At 44.1% G+C, this 16,358-nt stretch overlaps 1 protein-coding gene across 2 annotated transcripts in view; it reads right to left on the bottom strand.

The window, feature by feature from the left end:
* The window catches only part of smyd3 (SET and MYND domain containing 3), a 921,006-nt gene that overhangs the window by 532,695 nt on the left and 371,953 nt on the right, over positions 1-16,358 (bottom strand). For both annotated transcript variants that reach the window (XM_041182999.1, XM_041183000.1), the window contains exons 3-4: positions 16,080-16,187; positions 8,378-8,435 (exon numbers count right to left, since the gene is read on the bottom strand). In XM_041182999.1, coding sequence (XP_041038933.1) covers positions 8,378-8,435; positions 16,080-16,187 — 166 coding nt within the window. The remainder of the gene's footprint in view (positions 1-8,377; positions 8,436-16,079; positions 16,188-16,358) is intronic.

Here is a 16,358-nt window from a genome sequence, read left to right as displayed (position 1 = left end):
GGCTGATTCGGCCTTGGCCTCAACTCCACTTTCCTGTCTGTTCGCCATAACCCTCGACTCCCTTACAGATGAAAAATCTGTCTAATTCAGCTTTGAATATACCTAATGACCCAGCTTCCACAGCTTTGGTGCAGAGAATTCCAAAGATTCACGACCCTCTGATATTCCTCCTCATCTCGGTCTTAAATGCAGATTGCCCCATGGGGGGCGGGGGGGAATATATCCTGTCAGCATCTAGCTTGTCAAATCCCCTCAGGATCTCATATGTTTCAATAAAATCACTTCTCATTCTGCTGAACTCCAACTGGTAAAGACACAACGCGCTCAACCTTTCCTCATAAGGCAACCCTTTCATCCCAAGAATCGACCTAGTGAACCTCCTCTGAACCGCTTCCAATGCAACTATATCACTCCTTGAGTAAGGAGGCCCAAAACCATACGTAATGCACTAGGTGTGGTCTCGCCTATCCTCTGTATAATTGTAGCAGGACATCCCTACTTGTATACTTCAGCCCCTTTGCACCAACATTCCAGGATGTTTCTCTGCAACAGCTGGCTTGAGGTAAGTGGGCAAACCAATGAAAAGCCACTTTTCCTCTTCAAAATAGTCCTCGTGTCTACAAGATAACTCTTCAAAATAACTAAAGTAAGAGCAAAATACCGTGGATGCTGGAGATGGGAAATTAAAACGGAAACATGACAAAATTACAAAAATCCGAAATATGTTCGCAATGACTCATTGTTGGCGGGACACTTCTGAGATTTTTTTTTTGAAAGAGGTGCCATAGCTCTACATAAATTCAAGATTATTCTCTCTAGCAATTTCCTTTCCAGCCAATTTGCACACTTTGCAATTATTTCTTACACATTTTAAAGTGATGTTACCTTTCATCTGTATTTACAGAATTTGACTACAGTACATTCTGTAGCCAGAGGCAATATACTGAATTGAATTTGATTAATCTACACTGATGGAAATGGAGAACATCATTAATAAGTGAAACACTATTAAACTGTGGGACAAAAACCAATTTCAGAGAATAGGTAGGGTTAGCCTGACACTAAAAAGGATAATTAAGGCTATCTTTACAACTCAACATCATTATAAACATGAGCAGTCAGCCATTACTCAGCAGGTGTCACCTCTGAAATCAGAAGATTATGCATTCAAGTCTCACTTCAGAGGCTTGAACACAGTTCAGGCTGACACTTATAACGCAGCACTGAGGGAGTGCTGTGTGGTTGGAGCTGAAATGTTAAAACCAAGGCCGCCACCTGCCCTCTCAGCCAGATGTTATAGATAATCGCAGGGGGGTTCAAAAAGGAGCAGAGCCATTCTCCCCAGTGTCCTGGCCAACATTTAGCCCTCAGCCAGCTTCACCAAGGTTATCTGATTATGCTCTTAATACTCTTTGTGGGACTTTGCTGTGCGCTAATTGGCTGCTGTGTTTCCCTGCATTATAAGGATATACTTGCCATAGAGGGAGTGCAGCGAAGGTTCACCAGGCTGATTCCCAGGATGGCAGGATTGTCGTTTGATGAGAGATTGGGCCGATTAGGCCTGTTTTCACTGGAGTTCAGAAGAATGAGCGGGGATCTCATTGAAATGTATAAAATTCTGACAGGGATGGACAGACTGGATGCAGGGGTGATATTACCTCTGGCTAGGGGATCTAGAACAAGGTACCACTGTCTCAGGATATGGTGTAGACCATTTAGGACTGAGTTAAGGAAAAACTCTCACTCAGAGGGTGGTGAACCTGTGGAATTCTCTACCACAGAAGGCTGTGGAGGCCAAGGCACTGAATATATTAAAGAAGGAAATAGATTTCTGGACTCTAAAAGCATCAAGGGGTATGGGGAGAGAGCGGGAGTATGGCGTTGAGATAGAGGATCAGCCATGATCATATTGAATGGCAGAGCAGGCTCGAAGGGCCGAATGATCTACTCCTGCTCCTATTTTCTATGTTTCTATGTAACAGCAGCTACACTTCAAAAGCATTTGTTCAGCTGTGACGCAATTTGGAACCATCCACGGTCACGAAAGGGAATATATAAATGCAGATTCTTTGATGCCAGTTTACATGCTGGAATCCAGTGTGGAACCACACTCAGGTAATTACATGACATGTTCAGCCATCAGGGCTGATTCTCTCTGCTTTAAGAAGCTAGGCTTCTTGTGTGCCCCAATTCTATTGTTTGTGGAGAAGGAGGGGCACATACTACCCAGTTTGTAAAATCCATCTGCTCCGATGTATTCTAGCTCATGCAAACGTAACTGCATTTGACTTCAAATCAGAGCTAGTTCTGAATGACAATGTTTGAAATGCAGGTCCTTTTAGAAGTAAACAAGGGCAAACTTCAAAGTGAATTGAGAGCAGGTGATGCTCACTGAACCCTGTGCTTAAGAGCTGGACTTTTCCCCACTAAGGGAGGGCTGCTTCTGGAGTAGCAAAGGATCCAGAAGGGAAGTGTGGAACTGCTTTTTGACTGAACTTTAGCTTAACAATAAAACTGTTGTGATTCACAGAATGTCTTCTGCTGCCTGAACTGATTCATGGATATCCACCTGTAAGGCACTGAACGAGCATTTTGCAGCCTCTCTCTTCTCCTGGAGTCCTCTGTCCACAGCGCTGCATGGGTAGGACAAGGAGGCAGGCCCCAAGCCGGAACAGGGATTGAACCCAGTGCTGCTGGCGCCAATCTGATCCACACCAGCCATTCAGCCAACTGAACCAACCGCGCCACCACCTCCCCCCACCCCCTCCTGACCCCGGGGTCCGAGTTGCTGTGGCAACTTACACTTTTACACGTGTGCTGTAGTCCAGAGCTATGAATAGTGATGGTAGAGGCTCCAATTTCTTTCCATCAAATGGTTGTGAATTTTTCTCCCACTAAGTAAGGGGTTTCCTGTAGGCCTCACCACTCTACTCCTTCTCATCTGTGATTTTCTCCACTCATAACCATATCCAGTGCTTATAATTCCAATCAACACTGAGAACTGCCTTCACATTGCAATGCCTCGGTACTCTCCCCTTTCCACTCCCCACTCAGTGTCATGATTGTCTTCGTGTCCTTTCGGCTAGGAAGTGGAAATGGAGTTATCATTCAGCTCTTCGAAGGTACCATTTCTGCCCATCCTCACAGGTTTTGTGCTTAGCACCCACCATCGCCGAGCTTCATGATTAGTGCTGCTTCATTTGTCAACATTCCCGCTCTTACCACCTCCTCTGGCCTCAGGTAGAAGTCCAGGTGACTGCTTTTACGTATTGCGAGATTAGTACTCAAATCTGTTCACGTTTCTTAGCAGGTCAGAAAGTATTCTGCAGGCAGGAAAACCTTGCACTTCCCACCAAAACAATTTTAAAAGCCATGATGTCAATTCAAGACATGGTGAGAAAAGGGTCAACAGTTTTTTTTTTAAAAAGTGGTCACGTGTACAATAATGAGCAACATTAGTGGCTTTATTAAAATTTGGTTTGCAGGGAAAAAAACTGTTCCTGAAATGAACCATCGGAGTGTGCAGTATAGGCAAGGGTAGAAGTGTCACTTTGTCCTAAGGCTGTCCCTACAAGGGAGAAGCTATCAGTAGGTTGTTGGAGGGGACCCAACGTCTTGACATTATCTTAAACATTCCTTTGGTCAGCAGAGCAGGTTCAACAACAAAACAGACCAGAAAGGTCTTTGAAGTAGTTGATGGCAGTGAAGACAGCAAGAAGAGATACAACTATTGTCAAGAGGAGTCCTGAGAGAGTAAAGGCAAGAGGGAAATCAGCCACAGTGCCCATGCCTCAGTAATACTAATAAGAAAAGGTGTCTGGAAATGCACCTGAAGTGACGTAATCTGCAGAGCTATGGACCAAATGCTACCAAATGGGATTAGGCTGAGTAGCTCACTTTCAGCTAGCACAGACATGACGGGCCAAGTGGCCTCCTTCTGTGCTGTAAATTTTCTATGATTCTATGATATGGAGCCAAGGGGTGTGGATAGAGTTAGGATACAGATCAGCCCTGATCTCATGGAGTGGCAGAAGGGGCAAGAGGTGCTGAATAGCCTACCGCATTGCTGTGTTCCGTCCTGGAACATTCCTAAACATCAGGTAGGGAAAGTTTCAGGACCGGCTGTGATGTGACACTTGCCAATTTACCCCAGCTCCCTACCCAGTCAGATTGTCTGATGACAGTCAGTCTCAAGGTTCCCACATTAACATCAGGTGAAACACCTTCTGGCCCTTGGAGCTATATGCCTGCAGGAAAAATCATGATGAAAAACAATGGAATACGTGCTCACAGAGCTATCACTGACCAATAGGGCTTCTCACAGAAAGTTTTGAGGGCCCTACTGTTCAAGACTACAATCGCACAACACGAGACTCTGACGATACTCTTCAAAGATAAACAGTTAGAGAATAATAAATATGCTGTGGCAGAATTAAGTCAGTATGTTTCCAGACATACCATACTTTCTATCTAAGTACGGGTGACACATTGTCATTGAGGTTTTTCAAGATGTTGAGTAAAAGTATGATTCAGACAGTGATTACCATAAATTTACGGTATCCACAGTGCCCTCTTGACCTAATTTATCATTGAAAAATAAACTACACAGAAAACGGGAATGGAACAGATATTTGGACCAATTAATTACGTAAAGAAAAGAATTCCAAAGCAGTCTTCCAGACATATTTAATGCTTCGCTATTCCCATTTCTACATCCTTTGTTGAATGCTTAACCTTTTAAATCAGTCAAATTATAAATTCTTAAATGGTATAGTCATGGGCTGAAAAGCACTGAATGCACACCATCAAATCCACAATTAGTTCCAATTACTCAACTTATATCCATAAAATATATTGAAGACTGCAGCAAGTTTAAATGCAGTTTAGCTTTTCCTTAAAACAAAATTCAGTGACAATTATAGTTAATGTTTTCTTTAAAAAAACAGCATAAATTTTCACTGGCCCGGCTTTCAAACTGCCTTACGAAAGCATTTTCTGTGAAATATTTTAATGCTATTAATCTGTTAAAGGTTCAGTGTACAATAATGGGTTCCCTGACACCAAAATAGAGCAAGAATTACTGCATGTGAATGCTTCAATCACCTGTGGGAAGTTTGCACTGTCCTGCTCATTACTTCATTAGAATCTTATCTAACTTACACTGTTCAAGCTTCGTATGAGCTCCAGATTTTGTCTCAGCTGCTGAGATGTTCGAAGCCGATCAAGCTGGGCACCTTCCCCAAGATAATGGTTAAACATTGGTGGTGGTGGTGGTATAGTTCACTCAGGGAGTCCAGGTTGCTCTGACAGGATGCCATTTTACATACATGTTGTAGTCTGGAGCCATGGGCAGTGATGGTAGACTTTCTTTCCATCACATGGCTGACTCCCTCCCACTTGTACCGCACTGCCGTTGGCGTGTGCTGGAAGGATTTGCAGGTCGACAATCACTCTCTTTGGCCGTGTTATGAATGCGTCTTCCTTGGCCATCAAGTCCTGGGGTGGGACTCGAAAGTCAGACAGTACAACATGCAGAAGCGAATCAAAAAGAGAAAAATGGGTCTGCACTTATATATCAGCTCAGCAAATCTGTCCAACATCCCAAAACACTTCACGTGTTAAATTACTTGGAGCCAATCGGCTAAGTAGGTAAGAACAACATCTTAAAATTTCAATTCTGCCATCTATGATTTCATAAACTTCTAACCTTCATATGTTGCAAGTAATCAGAATGGAATATTTAACTATATAGCTTAACAATATGGAAATATTGGGCTACATTTTGCAGGGGGGGTGGTGGTGGGGAGGCATTGGCAGTGAACAGTGTTCACAGTTCACTGGTTCCTGGAGTATAAAGGGTTCATAGGTGGGATACGCTAATGTATGACCCAGATGATGATGTATCACCGATGCCAGTCAGTCAGTCAGTCATGTGTTAGACCCTCGAGGGACAACGGTTGGAACACCATGCTCAGGAGCTACATACCTGCTTTGCAACCTGTTCAGATGTGATACTAATAAACCAGAGAATGATGACAATCTGCCCAGTGACCAAGAACCACATCTGGAAACCCCAGAACAGAGGGACCATCTCAGAACAGTTCCCAGTCCGACAATAACTTGATCTTGAAATTCTTATCCTCGTTTTCAACTCCCCTGATGGCCTCTCACTCCTCTCTTTCTGTAACCCCCTCCAGGCTCCAATCCTCTAAGAATCTCTGCATGCTGGCCTCTTGCCTCATCCCTGATTTTAATCACACCGCCATTGGCAGTTATGCCTTCACCTGCTTTGGCCCCCAAGCCCTGGAATCATCTCCCTAAACCTCTCCACCTCTCTTTCTTTCTTTAAGATGCTCCTCAAAACCCATCTCTTCGTCTAAGCTTCGGGTTACCTGTCCTGTTTCTAGAAATGAATTGCCCACCCTAATGACATGGGGTGTCTCCAGCTGCAGCACAACCTCCTTCTAACCCAATCTATTAACCAGTTCCATTAACAGTGCATTGACTAACAAACTGTAGAACGATTTGGATGTGCACGAGCACAGTTAATCAGCAGCTACCCCAACAGTGATGACGATGACTACATTGGAAATTGAATCAAAGCATAAATGACAAAGGCTCAGCAAGCACTGTGTGATTACCACAACTTGTGACATTATTACCCGGCCTGCTGACACAGAACTGTCTAATTCCAACCGTCCCGTCCATTTTAGTTTGCCTGAGAGGTGGCAGTTTGCAGAATACTGGTTTGATGCGTTGTTAGTATTTCATTCAATTAGTGCACAGCACTGCGTATATAATTAATGTGCCATTATAAGGAAAACCACAGTCCTAAACATAATCTGGCAAACTGCAGGGTTATTTATACTGTCATGCCCAGTAAAGGCATTCCCTATTCATAACTTTTAAAACATGGACTGTACTCAGTGTGGAATCTTCTGGAACTTTTGTTTTAAAAGTGGACAATAAAATGCTGCAAAAGACGGCCACCATGAGTCATCTGACTTGGTCTGTGGGTTCAAAACTAACGCACTGTCTCAAAGGGGCACATTTCAGGCGAAGAAGCTGTCACCACTCATCTCCTGAGACCATCTAAAAGATGTTTCCTGACTTGAATGGGTCGTTCTGAAACCAATTATCTCAATTCCCATGGGTGAGTGTCTGCAAACACCATCCTAGGTTGTGGCTAATCAACTTTAGCCCAACACCATATTTGGAAAAGGGGACTGTGAGATCCCACATGATAAAGCAGCCACGTTGGTCTCCCTAATTAATCTTTAAGCGCTGTCTGCAAATACTCAGCAGCAGAAAAGGAATAGGAATTTTGCAGCCCTAAGTACTGGAAATTGTAACATCGTAAGGTCTCCAAGCCTGTTCCTTTGAGTCCAGCAAACCAACTTTCTAGCAACGAGACTACAAGTAACTAACTTCGTGCCCTGCATCAGGTCCATCTCTTTGAGAGAATCCTGCAATGACTCAGGTGTGCAACTTCGGCTAGTGAATTCATCTAGGCCACACTTCAGGAGTAAAAACGTCTTCTTCATCAGGTCTGCAATGTGTGCTTTCCAAGATGAGTCAACTACATGAATTACAAATTATTCTTTTGTTTAAAACTTGTAAAAGTCCACTATTCGCCTGGACTGTGTCTGTGTGTGTGTGTGTCTGTGTGTGTCTGTCCATGGGTGAGTGTGTGTGTCTGTGTGCATGTGCTTGTGCGTGTGTGAGTGGGTGAGTGTGTATGTCTCTGTGCATGTGCGTGTGTGAGTGGGTGAGTGTGTGTGTCTGTGTGCATATGCTTGTGTGTGTGTCAGTGGGTGCGTGTGTGTGTCTGTGTGCATGTGCGTGTGAGAGTGGGTGCATGTGTGTGTCTGTGTGCATGTGCTTGTGCGTGTGTGAGGGTGAGTGAGTGTGTGTGTCTGTGTGCATGTGCTTGTGCATGTGTGAGTGGGTGAGTGTGTGTTTCTGTGTGCATGTGCGTATGTATGTATATGTGTATATATATGAGTGGGTGATAGAGTGACAAAGCGTTAGATTGCTGCTGCTGGTTATTCAAATTGACCATACGCTCAGGGATTAAGAAACACGCACATCTTCCTTTCCAAAAAACATACTGGTTACAGACAGTAGGAAAGGGAGCACAGGTTCCAGTAGTTCTCTCTCACCCAGTTTTCTACAGAATACTACCGAACTCCAATCATTTTGGTGAAAAGCCAGCAAGGATCCCAGCTCTCTCTCTCTCTCTCTCTCTCTCTCCCCCTGCCCCCCCACCCCACCCCCCCCCCCCCCCCCCCCCCCCCCCCCCCCCCACCGCGACACAGTGATTTGTAGCCAATAGGGCAGATTCAGCTCCTTTGAAAACACAGAAACAAGTACTTACTGGACTGAAGGTCTGACAGAGAGTACAACTCTTCTGATGAGCAGGGCGATCCAGTAAGCTGTAGAAGAAACATAGATCATTTTAACATTCTAATTTCAGAACTCACCTCCCACCATCCTCACACTCGCCAGACCCTTTCCTCCTGCAGACTCGCGTTCTCCATTTTGTGGGGCAGTACACCTCCAGGCACCTCCTGGGATGCCTTTGGTTCATGCTGGAGCCAGTGATTATCAGTAAGTAACTCAAATGTGGGAAGGACACACCAGCCGTGTTCACTCTTGCCCTCCCTCCCGGCAGTTTTGGAACGAGATGTTAAACAGATGCCCCATCAGCCTCCTCAGGGTGGATATTAAAAAAAAACTCATTTCACTATTTGAAGACCGGCGGGGACATTCTCCCCGGTTTCTGGCCAGTGGTTTTTTTAAAAATATTTTTTCATGGGATGTGGGCGTCAATGGCAAGGCCAGCATTTGTTGCCCATCCCTAATTGCCCTTGAACTGAGTGGCTTGCACAGCCGTTTCAGAGGGGCAGTTAAGAGTCAACCACCTTGCTGTGGGTCTGGCTAGAACAGGTAAGGATGGCTGGTTTCCTTTCCTAAAGGATATTAGTGAACCAGATGGGTTTTTACGACAATCGGTGGTGGCTTCATGGTCGCCGCTACTGAGACTAGCTTTATATTCCAAATTTATTAACTGAATTCAAATTCCACCAGCTGCTGCAGTGGGATTTGAACCCACGGTCCCCAGGGAATTCACCTGGGCCTCTGGATTACTAGTCCAGTGACATGACCACTGTACCACCATCTCCCCCTATCACCCAACTACCAACGCAAACATAAACTATCTGGGGTTTTCTCACAATAGTCTGTGGGAGCTTGCTGTGCGCAAAGTGACTGCCACATGTCCTACATAACAATAGTGACATTTCAAAAAGGCCTCACTGGCTGCAAGATGCTATGTAAATACAATAAAAACAAAAAAATAATGCTGGAAAAACTCAGCAGGTCTGGCAGCAACTGGGGAGAGAGAAACAGAGTTAACGTTTTTAGTCTGTATGACTCTTCTTCAGAGCTAAAGAGAAGTAGAAATGTGATGATTTAATCCTGTTTAAGAGGGGGTGGAGCAAGATAATAGCAGAACAAGCTCTTTCACATAGCAACAAGTGACAGGTTGCCCTGTGGGGCTGAGGGGCGGAGGGACCCTGCAGTTGGGGAATAAGCATAAAAAAATGAAGGAGTAAAAATAAATAATAGAAATGAAAATGAATAAGAATAAAGGTAAAAAAAAAATTGAAATTTTTTTTAAAAGTTGGATTAAAAAGGAGTAGAGTTGGAGGAGTTCATGGTCTGAAGTTGTTGAACTCAATATTCAGTCCGGAAGGCTGTAAAGTGCCCAGTCGGAAGATGAGGTGCTGTTCCTCCAGTTTGCGTTGAGCTTCACTGGAACAATGCAGCAGGCCAAGGATGGACACGTGGACATGAGAGCAGGGTGGAGTGTTGAAATGGCAAACGACAGGGAGGTCTGGGTAATGCTTGTGGACAGACTGAAGGTGTTCCGCAAAGTGGTCACCCAGTCTGCATTTGGTCTCTCCAATGTAGAGGAGACTGCATTGGGAGCAGCGAATGCAGTAGACTAAATTGAGGGAGGGGCAAGTGAAGCATTGCTTCATCTCAAAGCTGTGTTTGGGGCCTTGGACAGTGAGGATGGGGGGAGGAGGTAAACGGGCAGATGTTGCACCTTCTGCGATTGCATGGGAAGGTGCTGTGGAAGGGGAGATGGATGAGTGGACCAGGGTGTCCCAGAGGGAACAGTTCCTATGGAATGCTGACAGAGGGAGGGGGTGAGGGCAATGTGTGTTTGGTGGTGGCATCATGCTGGAGTTGGCAGAAATGGTGGAGGATGATCCTTTGAATGCAGAGGCTGGTGGGGTGAAAAGTGAGGACAAGGGGGACCCTATCACGGTTCTGGGAGGGAGGCAAATGGGTGGCGGCAGAGGTGTGGGAGATGGGTCGACATGATTGAGGGCCTTTGTCTACCACTTAGTAAATACAAGTCTTTCTTTTGTTCTTCTTCCAAACATGCACTCTTCCAAAAAAAATAAACTGCTGGATAACAAGCAAACAGGAACCTGAGCTGACTTTTGCTTCTTTAACCAAGGGGTCAAAAACCACCTGAACCACCACGGCTAAAGATTAACACACTCCATACAGGCTGGGGCATCAAGCCCTGAATCTGTCTGATCTGTATGCCTCTACATTGCAACAATTCTGACCATTATGAGGGCTGCACATCAACTTAAATAAAATTATTAATTTATTGCAACATACAATTTAAAACACAACTTCTGCGCTTTAAAAATGATCCAAAAGAAAAGCGATTCTCAGTCAACGCAAAACTAAAAACTTGAACCTTTCAGCCTTTCACTTCCAACGAGTCACAGAACTAAAGCCTGCCGAATATGGTCAGTGACCTGTCAAACACGTATCCCTCAACCAACATCACTAAAACCGATTATCTACTCATTATCAACTGCAGCTTTCAAAAGAGTTTGGATAAGCACCTATTGGGGAGGTGGGGGTGGAATGCAAGACAACTGGGGGGTGTGGGACTCGCTAAGTTGCGCTTGCAGAGAGCCAGCACGGACTCAACGGGTCGAAGAGCCTCCTTATGGAATAACGGTTCTAAGATTTATCACATTGCAGTTTCTGGGAGATTGCTGTGCGCAGATTGGCTGCCATGTTTTGCACATTATAACAGTGATGACATTACAAACAATAAAGCGCTTTTTGAAAAGTGCTTTGGGACATCCTGTGGCTGTGAAAGGTGCTTTATAAATGCAAATTGTCTTTTTTTTTTTTGCTTAGCATGTTAACTAAAGATGTGCTGCGCCAAATGATAGACTTCTCAAAAGTGTTCACACACCATCACCACTTGCTGAATTTTCCAAAGTTTGACTGAATATATCAGTTGGGAGCTAAAACTGCTACAATAGGAAAAGCACCGTGGGTGTACCTACACCACATGGACTGCAGCGGTTCAAGGCGGCAGCTCACCACCACCTTCTCAAGGGCAATTAGGGATAGGCAATAAATGCTGGCCCAGCCAACAACGCCCACATCCCATGAAATAATTTTCTTTTAAAACCCTTCACGCCCAGAATATTGCAATAAGCTCCAGGCTTACAATAGTTCCCATACAAAATAATCTTAGATTTATTCAGAACTATTTTACACAGTACCACATTTGGAGTATCGAACATCCGCCTGCTGAACGCAGTCTCGCCCAGAACAATCCACATGACTCACGTTACTCCATTTTCCGGAGACAAAAACGAAACACGTGAACATGGCAATTTTTGAAAGTAGCAAATAATTTTCTTGCCTCCTTCATCCTGCTCCACTTGCGCACCCCATGGCCAACTTGAGAACGCACCAGAACGGAAAATGGCCAAACAGCCAAACGCAACACTTCCCCATCAAGCATTTCCAGGTCAGGTGTAGACAGGCTACACAAAAGGGTGAACTTACATTTATATTGTACCTTTCACATCCATTGAACTTTCTGCAGCTCCTTGCCAGCAATTTCCATGTTCAAGGTGCAGTCACTCTTGTTTTAGAGGCAAACTTCACACAGCAAACTGCTGTGAGGACAATCACTGATTTCTTTAAGTCTGAACTCCATCTTTCTCTTTTAGATTCACAGCAACAGCTATAATTTTACATTCAGGCCGTTTCACCAGATAATTGTATCGGGGTTACGGAGTGCAACCCTGTGATCAAGCCGCCTTCGTATTTGTGAATGGGCATTAAGCCGTTATTGTTCCGTGGTTTGATCCATTCCACACGCTCCACGAACCTCGCCAAATGCTACCGTGGATCTTTTGCGCCTACCTGAACAGGTGGACACAACCTTGATTTGTCGCATCCCCTGAAGGAGTGCACCTGCAACAGTGCTGCACTCCCTCAAGTGTCAGCCTGGAGTGGGGCTTGAATCCACCAAATTCTGACTCAGAAACAAAGCACTGTTGTCAACAAGCCAAAGTGGCAATGTTTACTGTGGGATGGATAGAAGATGGACCATTTTCCCCAGAGCATCACAGAGCACAAAGTGAAATATCCTGAACCTGGCAAACAAATGTTTCAGTCATGTGGGAGAATGTGAACTTGTCCACTTTGGCAGGAGGAATAAGAAAGCAGCTTATTATTTAAATGGAGAGAGATTGCAGAACTCTGCAGTACCGATGGAATCTGGAGTCCTGGTACATGAATCTCTAAAAGTTAGTATACAGGTACAGCAAGTGATTCGGAAGGCAAATGGAATGTTGCAATTTATTACAAGAGGAACAGAATATAAAAGTTGGGATGTTTTGGCTACAGTTGTACAGGGCGTTGGTGAGACCACATCTGGAGTACTGTGTACAAGTTTGGTTTCCTTAATGAGGACTCGAAACGTCAACTGTGCTCCTCTCCACCAAAGCTGCCAGACATGCTGAGTTTTTCCAGGTATTTTTGTTTTTGTGAAGGATATAAATCTGTTAGAAGCAGTTCAGAGAAGGTTCACTCAGCTGATACCTGGGATTGGTAAGGGGGTGTTATCTTATGAAGAAAGGTTGGACAGGTTGGGCCTGTAACCATTGGCGTTTAGAAGACTGAGAGATGATCTTATTGAAACATATAAAGATCCTGAGGGGACTTGACAGGCTGGATGCTAAGAGGATGATTCCCCTTGTGGGAGAGACTAGAAGTAGGGGACACGGTTTAAAAATAAGGGGTCTCCCATTTAAGACGGAGATGAGGATTTTTTTTCTCTCGCGGAAGTTTTTGAATCTTTGGAACTCTCTTCTCCAGAGAGTGGTGGAGGATGGATAAATGGATATTTTTAAGGGAGAGGTAGATATACTCTTGACTAACAAGGGAGTCAATGGTTATCAGGGGTAGGTGGAATGTTGAGTTGAGGTTACAATCAGATCAGCCATGATCTTATTGAATGGTGGAACTCGAGGGGCCCAATGGCCTACTCCTGCTCCTTGTTCGTATGTTTGTATGTCATTTCATTGCAAACAAGAAAGCAGTTATAATAGTTTGAAGGCTTCTAGCTCATCACAATTCTAAGTAAGATTGCATTGTCCTTGAAGGACATTAACCTTTCTGTGGTACTAATTATATTTTCCGTTGGATTTGGTTTTCTGCACAGATTTTAAAAAATACATATTTGCTTTTGAAGAGGAGGTTCTGATCAATGAATTGTCAAGTAGATACAATGAACAGTGTACAAAACAAAATCATTACTCCTTCAGAGCTTCCAGCATTATTTTGTATCCACCAACATGCATTGATTGTATTGAAGAATCCAGAAAGCTTATGCACAATTTGCCCTTTCTAATTGCTGTTAGTAACAAAACCTGTATTCAGTGGCATGCAATGGATGCCATTAGTAATTGCTGCAGGGGAGGGTGATGAACAAAATTTGTTCCCACAGGATTAGAAATTACTGTCTGATGTTATCATGTCAATGGTTTGTGCTCTTGTTCCAAATTCTGCTGTTTTAGCACATCATTAAAAGGTGGAAACAATCAGCAGTTGCCTCAATACTCACATGAACAGCAAACCATAAGAAATCAGCAGTGACATGACCATAAATGTGAGTACTTTCACTGGCATTTTGGTGATAGAGCTTCAATGATTTGGAGATCACCAGGTACATGTTGAAGGGTGTCTCTGTAAATTTGGAAGGTGTGTGCATAAGAAAAAGTGATCAAGAGTGCACAAGTGTGAATAAAGCTGTGACTATTGCTGAAAAAAATGGGACACGCCGAAGCTTTTCACCTTGCACTCATCAGGACACTTCACAAGAATGCCAATATAAGGGGGAAACAACAATTTATACTGCATGAAAAGAGAGTGCCAATTGGTTGGCAAGTGGACTCTAAGTGGCAAAGGCATTGCCATGGAGAGTGCATCAATCGATAATGACTATTAACTGCCAAGCATTGTTTGAAGTTTAAACCAGGCAGCTTGACCCCAATTGGTCAAGACATTGCCCTGAGGAATGAGTCAGTGAATGGCTGTGATTTATTTTGTTTAACTGGAATGGGTGCAATGTGTGTACATGTTCTTTCTGTCTGCAAAGAGCAGGGCCCTGTGTATTAATATATGTAGCTTCCAGTTCACACAAATGCGCCACACTGCAACTGACAAACTTAAATTGGCTGTCAGCACAATTCTTAGCACACCAAGGATTATTCAGCAAACGTTGTCCATTCGTGGAATCACATCTAATTTTGGACACTGTGTTTTGAGTTTTGCAAGCACGGGCTGGTTGGGTACAGTCTGTACCTTGCGAACTGCACTGTGACATATCGTTTGATACGATCCGCCAGTCTTTAGGATGTGCAGCTGACATACCTGGCATCACACTGGCACTGAAATTTATATCCCACATTACTCATTAGCGTGATTGGCAGAACATCTTTCAGGCTTGACAGCAGCATCCTGTTAGTGGCAAATACCCCTTGTGTTGCTACTGCATGAAACAGCTAGCTTCACCTGTTGCTCAAATTTTTGAGATACCTTGCCCTTCCAGGGTGATCTGAGGTAGACTAGGAACTTTTCAGGGCTGAAAGTGACAACCGTGGGCCTGTTCATGAGTCTGCGTGATATACAACGGTGGGGAAGTACGGGGGGGTGCGGTAAAGGGGTGGAGTGGGGTGCCAGTTGTATAGTCACCCAGGAACTAGACTAGGATTTTTCTGTCTAACATTTTCTGGGTAACTACCCAGGTAAGTAAGTCGGACCTCTCCGAAGGCTCCAACTCTAACTCAAGAGTCGGAGGCTTTGTCAGAGGGTCCCAGGAGTAGGGGAATTGCCTACTGGAAGTTCAAACTTCCCAGGCAATTCCCACGGAGTCAGTGCATCTGGGCTCCCGCAAGGGCCCGAGTGCACCTTGGTGGGTAGGTCCGGTCTCTGATGATCCGGAGCCCGGAAGATGTGAGCCTTCCTCATGTCTACAAAAAGCTCATGGCTCTCCACCATGGTTATTTACAGGGCTTGACAGTATTTCCTGGTGTCTTTAACCAGGCTTGCGACCAGTACACAAGTGTAATTGCATCTGGACATTTCATAGCCTAAGCATCATTTCCTTCAACTTACATGCCCTATTAGTTAAAGGGGGAGGGGGGGATGGACAGGCATGTTATTATTGAAATGAATAACACAGGAAGGTTAGGATCATGGCGTTCCAACATTACTCTCTGCCTAAACTTTATATTGGCATTATCATGATTTTATATTCTCTCCTGGTTTCAATCAAACCACTGTTGCCAAATGAACACCAGAGAAGTAAAATGAAAAAACAATTACAGAAATAATAGTTTTACAGGGAAGCTGGAAAAAATATGTATTTTTTTTTACAAGCATTCCCTTGCGTTCCTTTCATGAAGTGCAAGCAATGTTGAGGGAAATAACGCTAAATCATAGCTTGTTTATTATGTCATAAACGGGGAGGCCTTGAAATGATGGCCCAGGAGGGAAATGGAGCATCATCAGCCAAAGGTCAAAGGTTAACAGGAGGAGGCCTGTGAATGGCTCACTGCATGCATGAAGGTTCCTGCCTTGAAGTCACATTTGAATCCCTTTAAAAATGTGCAAAGCTCCTTTAAAATATTAAATTGAGCCAATCATTCTTGTTACGTACACTAACTTACCAATTTGAAGATTATCCTTGCCACAAGCCTGGTCATATCAGTTGGAACTTTAGGATAGATGCTTCTCAGGCACTTGCATTCACGCTTGTGGTCTGCCCAAGCTAGCTTCTAGAGAAAAAAAAAAGAAAACAGATTTAAGGTGAGGATTAAATGGGCAAAATAACTTCTGAAGGCTGTAAATCTGAAACATGGGGCAGAAACACTAGGCAGATTGCTCAGCATCCACATAGAGAAAACTTTATTGAGAACTTGTGCAGGCAAAAGGGACTCCCATCCTTT

The sequence above is a fragment of the Carcharodon carcharias genome, chromosome 2, assembly GCF_017639515.1.
Source record: "Carcharodon carcharias isolate sCarCar2 chromosome 2, sCarCar2.pri, whole genome shotgun sequence".
Lineage (NCBI taxonomy): Eukaryota > Metazoa > Chordata > Chondrichthyes > Lamniformes > Lamnidae > Carcharodon > Carcharodon carcharias.
The sequence above is the reverse complement of the archived record's forward strand: the minus strand, read 5'-3'. Positions and strand labels throughout refer to the sequence as shown.